The sequence below is a fragment of the Myiozetetes cayanensis genome, unplaced genomic scaffold (genome assembly GCF_022539395.1).
Source record: "Myiozetetes cayanensis isolate MyiCay16 unplaced genomic scaffold, myiCay2020 scf6-25, whole genome shotgun sequence".
Classification (NCBI taxonomy): domain Eukaryota; kingdom Metazoa; phylum Chordata; class Aves; order Passeriformes; family Tyrannidae; genus Myiozetetes; species Myiozetetes cayanensis.
The window spans coordinates 45,383,047-45,398,424 of NW_026087853.1; the positions used below are offsets into that span (position 1 = coordinate 45,383,047).

Consider the following 15,378-nt stretch of genomic DNA (forward strand, 5'->3'; position numbering starts at 1 on the left):
AAAGCTGTAAAGTAGCTGAGCAAGAAATAAAACAGGCTATGATGTCTTCCTCAAAGACTGATTATTTCTGACAGGCATATAAAGCAGCTGGTAGACAGGATCATTATCCTTCTGGCAATAAGGAAACGGAGACAGAGCACTTCAGGACACTTTCTAGCAAAAGCACGTGTACCTAAGAATTTTGAAGATAAGGATTTGTATTTGCTTCTGTTCATAACATCACAGCCATGTAAGCTTGAGTGAGGATTCTGTAAGAGTGGTCTCAGTGCTTAAAGGCATGTTGATTTCCCCATTCTCCAGTTTGGGATGTCACAGCAAGCCACATACATGTCAGAGGAAGGGACAATAAGAAGTTGTTGGTCACTCTGAGAAACAAAGACTGGAGAAGGAAAATAGTCCTGTTTTAATTTCATAGCTCAAGAAGCAATCATGCTCCCTGTGGAGCCGGGACAAAGGTGGGGCGGAGAAAATCAGTCACTAAATTTTTGAGGTGCTTGGTCAAGAGTAGCTCTTCACCTGCATAAAAATGCCAACATATTGAACTGAGGGATGGTGCAACATTAGGTGAAGGATGATTAAATTTTCCAATCCCAACAAATGAATGAGACTGGTTCCAGATCTAGAAGTTTTGTGGCAAAGAAAGCTGAATAGAAAATATGCAAGTTTCCAACTTCTTCCTGTGAACATACACATTCAATTTAATCTAAAAAGGGGGTAGGTTTGCTGTGTACATGGAGTTGCTGTTACAGTTTGCAAAGACTGTATATGAATTAAATCATGGAGACTTCTTTTTTTTCTGAGGCAATGGTAGTTCCAGCCAGGAGACTAGCTAGAAAAACACAGGGAGGAAAAGAAAATCTTAAAACTATTGGGAATCTTCCAAGTGTTTTTAGAAAATATTCCTGAACTAAGAGTTTTGGTGGCAGAAAAGACAGAAAATTCCACTGGGAGATGTCTCTAAGGTGTTGTAAGAAGTTAGATCTACTAAAGTAATCATCAGGAAAATGTGTCTGAAGACAGTATTTCTTTTTTTTTTTTTTCCCCTAAATGATTTTTTCTAACTGGTTATTACTGGGTTTGTTTTTATTTTTGAAGAAGGAAAAGAAAATTATATTCTTGTAGTGGTAGGCTTATAAAGGAGAAAAGGGTTAGTACTTAACTTCTGTCAAGATTGTTGAGTGAATGATACCCTACGTAAGGGTGAGAGAAGTGCAAATCTGTATTCTCAAGGAGGACAAGCAGAAAGTCTAAAACCTTTTGACATGTATTGAAGGAAAACAGGAAGATGTTCCTATAGAGGCTAGGCTATAGTTGAGATAAAATTATTAAATAAAAGAAAACAGCAGCTACAGAACATACTTTTAAGATAAAAAGGTGTTTCTTATTGACTAGAGTAGTCAAAAGGGCTAAGTAAAATGTTTTCTTTGTGTTTTTGAAAAATATAAAAGCTCTACTTGTAATATGAGCAGTGAAATTAAGGAACACTCGATGATTAAGAGGACTAGAGATTTCTAGACACTGTATTGAAAATCTTTTGATAAGGAAATATAGAGCCTGGCCTGGGAGCTTTAAGAAGTAAAGCTTGTTAGTGCTATGAAGCAGATGTGTTGAAAGGTCTATGGAAGTGAGTTTGCTTCACCTCGAGGAGCCTGTATTTTGTCTGCTGAAGAGAGTTGCAGGAACACCTCCTAAAAGGAACTTTTCAGCGCAAAGTAAGGTGCAGGTGAAAATCTTGTATTTCTGAAACAGCATTCTGAACTGGTTCCTGGTTCTGTTTTCTGCTTTCTTCTTCTCCCAAGGACCCTCTTCATCTTTTTCTGCACAAAGCAAAGCTGACCCTATAGCTTTTGTCGGATCTGATGTGGGACAGCAGACTGTACATTTATTTATTTATTTATTTATTTTCATGGAGAAAGTAAGCAAGAATGAGCAAGCATATTTAAGGGGATTATGGACAGTAATGTTTTCCCATTTTTACATCTTTTTTTTCTTTTTTTCCCCAAGCTTAATATGACGTGAGAATGCCTACAATCTTTTTGATGAACTTTCTGTTGCACCTTGACAATGTTCCAAAGAGGGCCTCTTTGCTGTGAATTCCTTGAACTTACATTGTTACCCCATCTCAGTTATGTCTTGGGCACAATATGCAGTGTGGGCTGTATTTTGGTTTAGATGTTCCCCAGAGCTTTACAAATTAAAGAAATCAAACAATTGCCAGAAAAATAATTTTACAATGCACGATGTACCATTTTTATTTGTAAGAGTTACTGTTAACTACAAGGAGCTGCACAAGTATGATGTAATTTTTACAGAAATCATTCTATGTGATGGTGAAAAATGAAAAATTCTTTGATTTTGAAGCCACTGTTTGAGGGTCTCACCCTAAAATTTCATCAAGGGATTTCTTTGTTCAGCCACTCCAAAATTCATTATTTGCTATAGGAGTTACTGAAGGTTAAACTTGGCGTGAGCATTTGAAGGATTTAAAAGCACAGCATCCTGTAGATGAAATAGAGCAATAAAACCCTGCATGATTACTGAATCAATATTATACCGTTTCCTGTATGCTGAATTCCTTCATTTATGGTGAAAAATGCATCTGTTTGCTTCTTATCTTCAGTAAATATCACACCTGTTTTTTTACCCCTCCTCTTTCGTCCTCCCTCTGCATCTCCTCCCCTGTGACAAAATCAATTGCATCAGTGGATAATATAAAAAGAAGAGTTTTCAGTGGAGTCGTCCATTCCCACCTTAGCCACCATGGGGCTAAGAGCGGCCAGCCTTCTCGTACTCTGGCTGGCTCTTTCCCATGCCTATGAAATAAAAAAAGGTAAGCTCTAGAAATGAAATGGTAGCAGACTGCCTCCTGGAAAAGAGGGAGAGAATTAAAATAGCACTGCAGAGGTAGAAGGAGGCAGAGCATTTAAATAATGCACTTATATAATGCGGTTTTAGGATGCTTTAAATTTCTTAAGCTTTCAAATACTGAGGCAGCATGGCTCAGACAACAGAGGTAGATATTGCTTTCTTTGGAGAGATTAGTGCCTCCATCTACTGCATTGATGCCTAGTTTGATGTGCTTGGAAAATATTTTCCCTGTTACTTTTCTTTCAGTCTGTTGAGTCTTTCCGAGGTTTGGCAACTACTTTGCAGAAAGCAATTGTAGGAGTTTGAGAGGATCATTGTTACAGCAATGAGGGAGGTGGATGACTGTGCCTTCTGTTACTTGGAACAAAATAAATTCTTTCTTCAAAAGGGAATGGAGTAAAATTGGACAAAGCTAATTTTGCCATTTAGGACATCAATAATCCTCCTGTAAAAGCTCTAACTTACTCTACTTGTTATCAACTTTGAAGTGTTAAAGTGGAACACTTATACTGAAAACCAAAAATTGTTTTTTAGGGGAATAGGTGATGAATTTTGTCCAGTGGTCAGGTTTGGGGTATTGAGCTTGGTCTGCTGTGTCTCGAAATCAGCAATGAGAGGAAAGCATTACCTTGCATTGGTATCCCAGCTGTGAGCTCTGTGAGAATCTCTGTGCAGCCTTCCATCTGGGGAGAGAAGGATACCAGCTTGTCTGGATGTATCTGGAATGATTGATACTATCAAAGTACAGTAACCTAGAGGTTGCCTTAGCAGTTTTGCTTTCTCATATTAAACAGTGGAAGAAAATCTCGTGAAGATGAGAGACATATCAAGTTTCCCATGGATGCTCAGCTTTTATGATTCACAGTACCTGGAGGATTTATTAGATTTTGTGCTAATTTGTATTATTAGTCAGTATAGATGGTGGGGAAGGGAATAAATAGTCTGCAGTTTTGGCTATTGCAAAAACTTGATTCTTCTTCCTATCATGGTTATCTTCTGACATATCTTCTGAAGAATTTCTATTCTGTAGTGATAGAAATCACTACTGCTTTTAGGAAAAGAAATAATTCCCTAAATCTCCTATTGTGCACAAGTCTTTTCATAATATTTAAACTATTTGCCTTCCAGAGTAGGTGACGCTTTCTTGACTGTTTTTTTTCTAGTACATGTTGATCAGATACTTGATCAGGCTTGAAATCTGTGGAATCACAGCTGAAAGTGATTTCTACTGTAAATGGAACCCTTACATTTTTTACATTAGCTCGTTTATTGCACCTTTTTCATGTCTATTTCTTGTCATCACTAAACAGGACGGACAAGAAACCATGGCCACTATGTCTGCAGCACTTGGGGAAACAACCATTTCAAAACCTTTGATGGTGACATCTACCAATTCCCTGGCGTTTGCGAGTATAATTTTGTTTCTGACTGCCGAGATTCTTACAAGGAATTCTCTGTCCACATCCAGCGTGCCCTGAACAGCAATAACCACCCTGAAATCCAGTATATTCTGATAAAAATCAAGGATATCACGGTGTACCTCAAACCAAAACTGGTCGTGGTGGATGGGCGAATGTAAGTTCCTTTAATATGAGTATTTCAGAAAAAATGTGCTGGGAAGATAAAAGCAAGTTTGATTCTTTACACAGCTGTCTGTATACCATTATGGTAACTTCTACAAAGCACTTCTACAATCAAAAAAAAAAAAAGCCTTTTGAAATCCAGCATAAAAATTATTTTGTGGAGGGCTTTAGTATTGTTACTCCTACACTTATACAAGGGATTATTTAAATGAAAGTCAGGAAGAGGTGTTTGAGTGAATTGTTTTTCCAGTTGTGCAGGAAACAATGCAGGTCATGAGCCAGATCTTTCACTGGCATAAAATGACATAGCTTCATTTGTTTTATGGCATCACCCTGAGTTTACCTTAGCAGATGCTCTAGCAAATCCCAAAAAAGGAAATGCATTTCTCTCGGGTCTTTTCCCCTTCTTTTGTGACAGTAGAGTGGTGGGTTTTTTTCTGATCTTCATAAATAGTTCTTTAAGATCCAATGGCCATTCCTCAAGGGATTTTAACAGATATAACACAGGTCAAAATTTACAGTAATTTATATGTGGCAATATGTACTTTTTCACAGTAAGCAGTAGTATTGTTCTCCTTCTGTAACATGGCCACACAAGAAACCAGTCCAACATCATTACTGATGCCAAGTACTGTCTTAACCCAGCCTTTCCTATCATTAGCCCAACCTTTCAGTGTGTGTACATATACTCACTGAAACAACTGAAGCAACTCATAAATTAGGAAATAGGGCTGAAGATTCTGAACAAACTGGCTATTACTAAGTTTTAGTAAAAACTGGCTATTACTAAGTTTAAAAAAAAAAAAACACCTAAATCTTTATAATTGTCATTGTGGGACTTGGTTTAGCCCAGATTTCAGCTTTTGCTCAGTTTGGAAGCCACTACAATGAAAATATGGTTGAAAATAACATCCAGTATTCCAAAGATCATACCAGAATGCATAAAAAATGGACAGAAATATTTAAAAAATGCATTGTTTCCCCCATTTGGAAAAGCTTTTTATTGGGTTCTCAGGTCTTGAACTCAATAAAAAGCAAGTTTAGAAATCCTTTAAAAATTGTTTCTTTTAAACCTCTTTTTGTTCTTAGATAGTGTTTATAAACCAGTAGATCACTTCTGAATAGGTTTTTGCTGCATGGGGAATTTAGTTTTTTGTAAAACTAAAGTTTCCATATTGATCTTTAAATGATATATGATCCATTTTCAAGTAAAATAGCATTTCACAGTACTAAAATGAAAAGTGTAAAGTAGAAAATATATGAATTTGCCTTATGGTACCTAATTGACTGATGGAGTGAATGTTCTAATATTAGGAAAAAAAAGATAAAATATTCCATGTGGTGGTAGCTGAAAGTTGAAAAGATGCCCACTGTTTTATAATCCATCTTGAATAACATAATTTCTCAAGAATTCATTGCCCAGAGGATGAACAATGCATTCAAAAGTAGAAATAATTGTTTCTGTGTTTGCACCTGGTATTTAGATGTGTAAGTCATTTGGCCATGTTAAAAATGCTTGAGGTAAATAGTTGGAAAAATACCAGTGAAGGGAATTCAGGAGACAAAGTCAAGAGACTAGTTAAGAGGAGATGTGCATACACATGCATGAATACTGATGGATAGCAATTATATTGACAAATCTGTAGAAAATGAACCAGTTATTTTGACTGGATTTCACTTTACAGTACTTTTGTTTGAACATTTTATAGGATGAGGCTGCTTACCGTAATCCCTTTATTGCTGAATGAAATTCAGCAGTTCCGTTTGATTTGTAACACGGACACACAAAAACAGGAGAGAGATGGGGTGAATTGATTCTTTATCACACAAAAATATCTATGCTCAACCCTCTGCAAAGTATATTCTGTCACCATTAACAAGCTCGGTCCTGTCAATGAAAAACTAAGTAACTAACTACTGAAATAACTACTGAATTCCTCTTAAAATGCTCCTTTGTTTTTAAAATTTGTTGGCAATCCCTGTATCTGCCTGTGCTTTTTGAACTCTCTTGAGGAGGAAGTTCCTTCCAAAGGAACGATCATTCTGTCTGAAATGGTTATCAGATCTTTTGGTAAGGAAAAGCTTTCATTTATCTTGTAGCTTTTTTTCATTGAAGTAAATTTTTAGTGAATGTTTGAATATCCTCTGTTAATACCACAACGATGATGGATTTTCCTCTGATTAAGTTGAAGACATCTGACATTTTGCTTTTTTTTTTAATCAAAGAACCTGTACCCTTGGGTAAGCTTTGCCTATGAAATAGCTTTGCCTTTTAAAGGCAATGAGTTATTGTCCCAAGTGTCAGAGAGAGATATTTTGTGCCTCATTAAAACAAGGCATCCTGTGCAGCCAGGATGAGGTAGTCAGAGACTAGTTTCTCTGTTCCTTAGGGTATTTGGCTTATTACAGACATTCATGTCAGGCCTTATGTTTCTGAACTAATGTAAAACCTCTAATTTTCCTCCTAGTGTGAAGACACCTTACTACAGCTCTGGTGTGCTCATTGAGAGCAACGATGTTTACACCAAGATTTATGCCAAATTAGGCATGGTTCTGATGTGGAATCAGGAGGATGCACTGATGGTATGTTTAATCAAAGTATTTTTTATTGGTATTTCCAGGGGTATTTCTCTATCCCAGTAGAGAAACAAAAAAGGAGGAAAAAAAAAGATAATTCTTTTATGTTTTTCCTCTTTCTTTACATTACTTAGGTGGAGCTGGACGACACATTCAATAACCTTACCTGTGGCCTCTGTGGGGATTACAATGGAATTCCAATCTACAATGAGTTTATCAACGAAGGTGAGTCATTCTACCATACTGACAGTTGTCACAGAAGATAGGCTGACAAGCCTTGTACATAGAAGCATCACAGGAGAGCAGATTTCACTTGAGAGATTTCTGTGATTGCCTCAGACTAAGCATCATGTTCCAGTGCTGCATTGCTGGTCTAAGGTTATTTTATTCCAGGTGAATCTTATTGCTCTTTTCTCAATTAGCCTTCTTTTCTTTCTTCCCTTTTAAATTTTTAAGCACTGTTAAACATAATTCAGAGGAGATACCTGTGTCTGACAGGTGTATTTGACACCATAGTAACTGTTTTCCTTGATCAGAAGAATCCTATGAATTAGATGCTCCTTGTGGTCAATTTTTGGGGCTCAGCAAGTTCTCCAAATTTTTTTCTCACAGATGCAAGCTACAATTCAATTACCTATGGAAATTTGCAGAAGATCAACAAACCCAATGCCAAATGTGAAGATCCAGATGAAACTCAGGCTCTTCCAAGCTGTAACAAGCATGTGAGTATTCCCTACTGGTGAACTTCACTTGCATGGACACATCCTTGTGCTATGGGAAGTTAGTGGCAAGGAGCTTGGAAGGCAGTTGAACCCAGGGCCAATGGTTACTTTTCCTTTCTTGAATAACCGTTCAGAAGACATCAGTTTTTATGCAAGATAGGAAGTGACCAGGAGCTCAGATATTTGCAAATCTCTCAAACGTGATTACTCTTTCTCCTTAGCGTGATGAGTGTGAGAGGCTCCTGACTTCCTCTGCATTTGCTGATTGCCGGTTCCGCCTTAATTTGGAAACGTACATCCAAGCCTGCATGCAGGACAAGTGTGCCTGTAACGGAAACGAGGACTCCTTCTGCGTCTGCAGCACCGTCTCTGAGTATTCTCGCCAGTGTTCGCACGCAGGGGGCCGGCCGGGTGAATGGAGGACGCAGCAGTTTTGCCGTAAGCAACGACACAAATTTTACAGAGACCCAAATATTTCATGGATGTAGCACCACGAACATTTAAATTCATCACTGCTTTACAAAGCATACATTATAAATTTCATTCCAGTAGTACAATAAATTACATAATGTGTTCTCCCTGTTTTTTTTCTTCTATTATCCTTGTCATTAAGAAATCTTTTTCAGGAAGCAGAAATTCAGTTCCCGTTATAAGACTGAGAGGGCTGATGCTGCAGATGAGTGAGACAATTTGATCTGTTTGAAACCAAAAGAAATAAATTTATGAAACAGAGAAAGCAGTTCAGAAATAGATGAACATGCTTTGCCAGGTGGAGTCTGGCTTGAGACATCACTGACTTGAGGGGAGTAGAGTACGTGATCTGAGGAATTATGGATTTTCCACTCAAATAACCCCTGGTGTCTTTCTTATTCTTTCAGCCAAGACCTGTCCTGACACCATGGTCTACAGAGAAAGCAGCTCACCCTGCATGGATACTTGTTCACACTTGGACATCAGCAGCCTTTGTGAGGAACACTACATGGATGGTTGTTTCTGCCCTGAAGGCAAGTGTTATTCTACCTATTGCATGTGGAACAAAACCAAGAGCTCTGGCAAAGAAGATCATAGCTAAAATATTAAATATAGTCAAATTATATCTTAAAAATGAGTACTGCTTTCCTTATTTTCCCTCTAGGGGAACATAACTGTAAGATTTTTTTTTTTAGACAGTCATAATTGATTAATTAGTCAATTATTTTATAATTTGAACATATTAACACAATACCTTGTAATAAATCTGCTTTTTAAGTCTCAACAAGTCAACTTCTGATAATATATAGAAAATCAGCCTTTTTAGGTTGAATAGTTCTGAGGCAATGGACATCATTTACCAGAGTGTCAATAAGGCACTGAGATTGAAATTCTCAGATTTACTGTCAACCTTGGGAAAGATTACAGTGATACTCTTCAGAATATGACAGAAGGACTGAAAATCTAAACATATAACATTCTGAGATTGTTCTTATATACTTACAGTAAGCTTTTTTGTCTGTGTATAGTTCTATAAATGAATAGATTTGGATTTTCAAAGTTGGATAAAAGTGTTTTCCATGTGTCTTATGCTACAAAAAGTAGAAGCAGTATTCTTCACAGTTTTGATAAACTCAATGGCAAGTTGAGAGTTTCTCCTCTGTGGAAATTGCTTGTTTCAAAAGGAGCTGAAATAGTTAATGTTGTGCTTTATAGGAACTGTGTATGATGACATTACTGGAAAAGGCTGCATAGCTGTTAGCCAATGCCATTGCAAACTCAGTGGAAAGCAGTATGCACCTGGAGAAAGCATTTCCAATGAATGTGAAGAATGGTAAGGATCCTGGTTGTTTATCAGCTTTTCTTTGAATGATTGTAAGTGGGTCTGGGTTCTTCAAATTTCCACATGATCATAAGAGACATCCTGAAAACATTCTGAATTAATGTTTGTGTTGCATGTCTATAGAACCAGATTTCTGTAAAGTTTTCTTGAATCTATGGCATATGCCAGGGCAAATCTTAAGGAAATGGTCAAAGATACAGTTTTAAATCACCTGGGGATATCTTACTGTTTGCTAGGTATGCTGATGCTTTCAGTGCTCTCAGCTCCTGTAATACCTAAAAGCATTTTTTTTAATTATTATTTGTCTGTTTATAGCACCTGTAATTCAGGCAGATGGACGTGCAAGGATTTACCCTGCCCAGGCACATGTTCAGTGGAAGGAGGTTCCCATATTACCACCTTTGATGGGAAGAAATACACCTTCCATGGAGACTGTTACTATGTATTGGCCAAGGTACTGTGTCCTGTAGGGCTGTTCTCTTGTAGAGTATATACAAGTGTCTGTGGGCTGATATGTAACAGCTGTGGGTTATTGTTTTATTTCATGGGGGTAAGGGAAGCAGAAATGCTCGAAGTTGTACTAGAAAGTTCAGGGTCGGCTGTAATAGCCCTAGGGGGAAGCTGGGGACTTATTGTGATGGGTGATTAACTCAGTCAGATAGAAGATGGTGTCATTATCCAGTAGAGTCCTCTGTGTATAAGACATCAAAAAGTCACTCTGGCTGCAGGCACAGGTAAACTGCAAAAATTGGCAGATCTCAGGATCAGAAATTCTCAGTCAGTTCTGTAAGAGCTGTTCCTCTATCCAAGCGTCAAAGTCAACTAGGGAAATGAGGTAGGCAGCTATTTCATTCATCTGTCCCTAAAATATCTAGTGACTGTTCTTCTAGAGAATGGCAAAAATCTTGTTGAGCTAGAAACCATACCTCTGAAATTATTTGAAAGAATAGCTGCAAGAACTTATGCTGACATGGTGGTCTAAATAGCTAAGGTTACTGTAGCAAGGTTACTGTGACAGATAAATTTTGTTTCTTTTTGTAAGTCATCTCTTGAGATTTTTGACTGGACTAATGGACGTTTATTTCCCTGTGATTGTAGGGTACTGCAAATGACAGCTATGCTCTCCTGGCAGAGCTGGGTCCCTGTGGCTCCACAGAGAGGCAGACCTGCTTGAAGACTGTTGTGCTGTTAGTGGATCACAAAAAGAATGTAAGTTTTGTTTTGTGGGTTCTGCTAGATATGTTGAAAATCGGCATATTTCCCTTATTGCGGAGGAATAGTTAATTCTTCTGGAGTTGTTATTGTGGATAGATAAGGCACCTCAGATAGGTTAAACAACAACTCAGGTTTCTGCCTCAAGAATCCAAAATAGACCTAAACTTAACAAAAGATGGGATTCAAAACAGCTGATGTTTCCCCCTCTTCACTCCTCTGCTCTATGCTATATGATTATTCTCACAGTATTCCGGGTGTCTGGAAGCAAGAATCCCATTCTTCTTCCACTCATGGTATTTTACTTTATTCAGATATAATTTTATAGATATTTTTCAGAAGAAATCCTATCTTTGAATGTTGATACCAATCCAACCTTTTCAAATATTCAATTTAGTATTCTGTTTGGTTGTGGGAATATACAGGTTGTATTTATACATAGTCTTACACACATGTACACATAATTTTCCTCATGTATTTCTGGACTTCCATGTCTTTGCCAGCATAACTAGAACAAAAGAAAACTGAATCAGAAACCAATAATTTTATGTTTCTGTGTGTATAGTCTAGCATTTTATGAGGAAGTTTAATAAACTGCTTTCTGACCATGCCAGAATCATTCTAAACCATTTTACTGAGCTGTGGCACATGCTTTTATAAGGAATAGGAACTTGCTACAGATCCTGAAGACCTAATCTTTTCTTTTACTTGTTGAAACCAGAGTGCCCAATATAAATGAGTTTTGTATTTCATTACTGCTGTAGGCAGATGTAAGTGAAACAAAACCATACTTGTATCCTACAGGTCTGCTGCCATTTAAATTTTCAGATGGTTTCTTCCTTTCAAAAATTTAAGGTTCTAGTCACAACCTAAATGTGCAAAAGGCCTTTCTTGTTAATTTCCTTTTCATTAGTTTGTTTTCCTCCCAGTACTTGGAACCTCATTGAATCTATTTGCCATTGTACAGGTGGTGGTTTTCAGATCCGATGGCAGTGTGCTACTGAATGAGATGCCAGTGAATGTGCCTCATGTGTCAGGTAAGTGACACAGCCTTGTACGTCCAGTGTCACACACCTGACTTCTCATGTAGGGATGTATTTTTCCCCAGGCAAAAGTGGAAGAGAGGCATAGGAAATTTATTCAGATTTAGGAACAAGTTGGAGATGAATGTGATTCAATAGCCATCTGAGGATTTCATGGAATCGCTGACTCTGTATAGAGTGGATGATTGAAAAAAATGTCCTTTCACTTTTTTCATACCTCTTGAATATACCTTGGCATGTAGCTTGGGAAAGAGGAATTGCCATGACCGAAATTTAAAGCAGATAATGTACCTTGCCTGTAAAGAGGGGTATTTAGCACTTTCCAACTCTGGTTACATGCTGTGGGCATGCCCGTTTGGTTCTGATCCCAGAGATGAGTCACTACAGGTAATCAGCTTTTTAAATTAGTAAGGACCAGCATCATACCTAGTTGGCCAGTGATTTTTAAAGGAAAAAAAATTAATTTCATCCTAGTCTCAGAGTTTTCATGACAGGTGATATCTTAGAATCTAAGAAAAAGTTTCTTCTGGCAACTTGTGTGTGTGTTTACTGCACAGTTCATGTTTTGTTTTTCAGCCAGCTTCTCAGTATTCCAGCCATCTTCCAACTACCTTGTTGTACAAACGTCTTTTGGGCTTCAGGTGCAGATCCAGGTGCTTCGAGTCATGCAACTGTTTGTGACTGTGGATCAATCGGCTCAAGGACAAATTCAAGGCAAGTGTCTATTCAAATAGGAAGCAAAGTCATGCTGTTCCACAGCTGAAGACTCATGTACTCTTTACATGACAGATAACTCATGCTACTTGTTGATTCAAGAAGAGCAAACTAAAAACAGAAACCAAATCATTGAAAGAAAATTGACTCAAGCAAACTAGAAATGTGGTTTTATTTTTTCACATTGAAATGATCTATCACTCTGGTGCAAGTATATAGGTATTTCTTAGAATATTCCTTACTTCTGTATTCAGTTTAATTTTTTAACTATCCACAAAAACAGGCTTTTTGTGTATTTTGTGTTTTCAATACCATCAGAAAGCATAAAATTACAGGTTGGGGTGGTAGTCTCCTGAGGCAGAGATAGCTTCATGAAGACTATTCTTCTCAAGAGATTGAAGATTTAAAATAGGGCTCCTTAAACTTCAGTATTAATTGTTTGCATCAATATTGAGGTGGAATAATCAGCTGTATGAACTTCTGTTTCTAGTGTTACCAGTTGTCCCTTTCCTTTGACCTTTTAATATGAGAATGAGTAATGATTATGTAAAATTTTTACCATCTTTTCCAATAGGTCTTTGTGGTAACTTTAATGGAATGGAAGGTGATGATTTTAGAACAACCAGTGGGCTGGTAGAAGCCACAGGATCTGCCTTTGCTAACACATGGAAAGCTCAGTCCACCTGTACAGACAGGGTAGAAAAGCTGGAAGACCCCTGCAGTCTCAGCATTGAAAGTGGTAAGTATAAGTCAGATGGTTGGCTTCTGCCAGAATGAGCAGTGTTTACTGGATATTACTGCAACAGGTGTGTTAAGAGTCGTAGTGTGGCCTTGAAGATTTCTTAGATTAATATCTGCAAGTATGTTCACATACATGCACTTCATTTCCCATCAAACTAAAGTGAAGGTTTAAGGGGTGATTGTAGAAGGGTCCTGAGCTGGAAGATTGGGAAGCAAGATCATTAATTTATATTATCTGTAAAGGCATTTTGTATTTCCTAGTATTGTTTATGCTTATGTTTAACTTGGCTTTATGGTACTCCAATGGAAAGGGTTGTCACAATCCTATGTAAACAAGTTGCAGCAGTAGGATACAGTATTTGGATTTTATTATTACGTGTTTCTGAATCAAAGGACAGAAATATATGTGCAAAGATTGCATGTCATTTCTCCACTCCCCAAAATGCACACAGTTTTCTAATTTGTATTGTTGCACTGTATTTATGTGCCAGCATAACTAGACATGGCACAAGGAAGATAAGGAAATGTGATGAATTTCTCCTTTTTTTTTGCAGCAAATTATGCTGAGCATTGGTGTTCTTTGCTGAAAAACCCAGAAGGTCCTTTTGCAAGATGTCACTCCGTCATTGATCCTTCAGAATACTATAAGGTATTGTAATCTTGCATTATTTTTAGTACTGCATTATTTCAGATGGTTAACTGTAGACATTTATCATTGTTCAAGTGTTTGAGACATTACCCAGTAGCTTGTCTGTAAGTGCTGGTGAACTCTTTGCATTGATTGACTCAAGCAGCGTAGCATGCAACCAATCTCCTCTGGTGAGATTTTTATGGGGTGCTGCTGAAGTTTGTTTTCTTATGTTTTGTATTTAATGAACATTTTAATTGGATTGGATATTTGGACTGAAAAGAATATTTAAGAGATACAAGTGTGCCCTGACTATCCTTAAACAGTAGATGCTACAAAGTCATGGAAAAAAAAGTTTCGTATATTGGTTGGAATGTAACACCAAATCATTTTCATGCCAGAATCTCCATGATTTTTTTCCCCCTGTGCTCATCAGTGTTGAGCATAAGTGAGGCTTACCTGAGGAGAAAGAAGAAATACCTAAGTTATTTCTTATATTTGGAACTCAGTCTGAGCTCAAATGTGAAAATCTTCAAAGATCTCGTTAATATTTTGCCATTATGATTTCTAGTTTTTGTGGATCTCTGCATTTCTAATTTGTAACTGAGAAAGAACGATATCAATATCTTTTGAAAAAGGTGTTGTCAGGAGGCTGGATATTTTTTAAAATTTCAAGATGTTTGGCTTAGGTTAGAGTCAGCATCCAAATATTTTCATTGTGTATGAAATGAAACAGCACTTTCAGTCTCTAGTCTTTGTCCATTCTTTGTCCGTTGTTCTCTGGTCATGAGAATTAATAAACAACATCAGGAGAAGCACACAAGATATTTTGTAGCAACCCAGTTGCAATTGCCCATTGGTTTCCTGTGAGCTTACTGACCCTTTCATGCCTTTTCTCAGAAATGTAAATATGACACATGCCTCTGTGAAGATAATGAAGAATGCTTGTGCGCTGCCCTGTCCTCTTATTCAAGAGCCTGTGCTTTCAAAGGGATCCTACTGGGAGGCTGGAGAGACAGTGTCTGCAGTAAGTAGTGAAACTGTAATCCCTGTGGAATTAATTAGCCATGAGAAATGAGCACTCTCTCTCTGAATTTGTTTAGTGATCTCAATGCTAAGGGATTTGGAGTATCTTAGAGATGTCTAATAGACCTACAAGAGACAATGCTTATAATGTTTACTATATTCTTTAGCTGTAATTTGTTCCTGACATATTTAAAAGTAGAAAGCATTATTTTTCACTTTCACCTTCTTTCCCCAGTTTAAATAATAATGTCATTTCTTTGATTAATGGAATCCCGGCCATCAGGGCTTTTCCACTGCCTTTCTTTATCAGTGTCTTTGTTTACCATCGTGCTAGCTTTTCATCAGCAGTGTGGTACTGTTGAGACTAGGAGTTCATTATATTGTGCTCTCTCTCTCTGATTATCAGTATGTGAAATAAATAGAGGTATGAAAGTAGAAACTATTAGTAACA

The 15,378-nt window shown here is 37.4% G+C and overlaps 1 protein-coding gene across 1 annotated transcript in view; it reads left to right on the forward strand.

Annotated features, from left to right (window-relative positions):
- The first annotated feature begins 2,760 nt into the window (after positions 1-2,760).
- The window catches only part of MUC2 (mucin 2, oligomeric mucus/gel-forming), a 49,133-nt gene continuing 36,515 nt past the window's right edge, over positions 2,761-15,378 (forward strand). The window contains exons 1-15 of the mRNA XM_050335820.1: positions 2,761-2,830; positions 4,179-4,443; positions 6,920-7,034; positions 7,163-7,253; positions 7,641-7,750; positions 7,972-8,188; positions 8,629-8,754; positions 9,437-9,554; positions 9,879-10,017; positions 10,662-10,772; positions 11,743-11,812; positions 12,395-12,532; positions 13,107-13,271; positions 13,828-13,922; positions 14,802-14,932. Coding sequence (XP_050191777.1) covers positions 2,761-2,830; positions 4,179-4,443; positions 6,920-7,034; positions 7,163-7,253; positions 7,641-7,750; positions 7,972-8,188; positions 8,629-8,754; positions 9,437-9,554; positions 9,879-10,017; positions 10,662-10,772; positions 11,743-11,812; positions 12,395-12,532; positions 13,107-13,271; positions 13,828-13,922; positions 14,802-14,932 — 1,961 coding nt within the window. The remainder of the gene's footprint in view (positions 2,831-4,178; positions 4,444-6,919; positions 7,035-7,162; positions 7,254-7,640; positions 7,751-7,971; positions 8,189-8,628; positions 8,755-9,436; positions 9,555-9,878; positions 10,018-10,661; positions 10,773-11,742; positions 11,813-12,394; positions 12,533-13,106; positions 13,272-13,827; positions 13,923-14,801; positions 14,933-15,378) is intronic.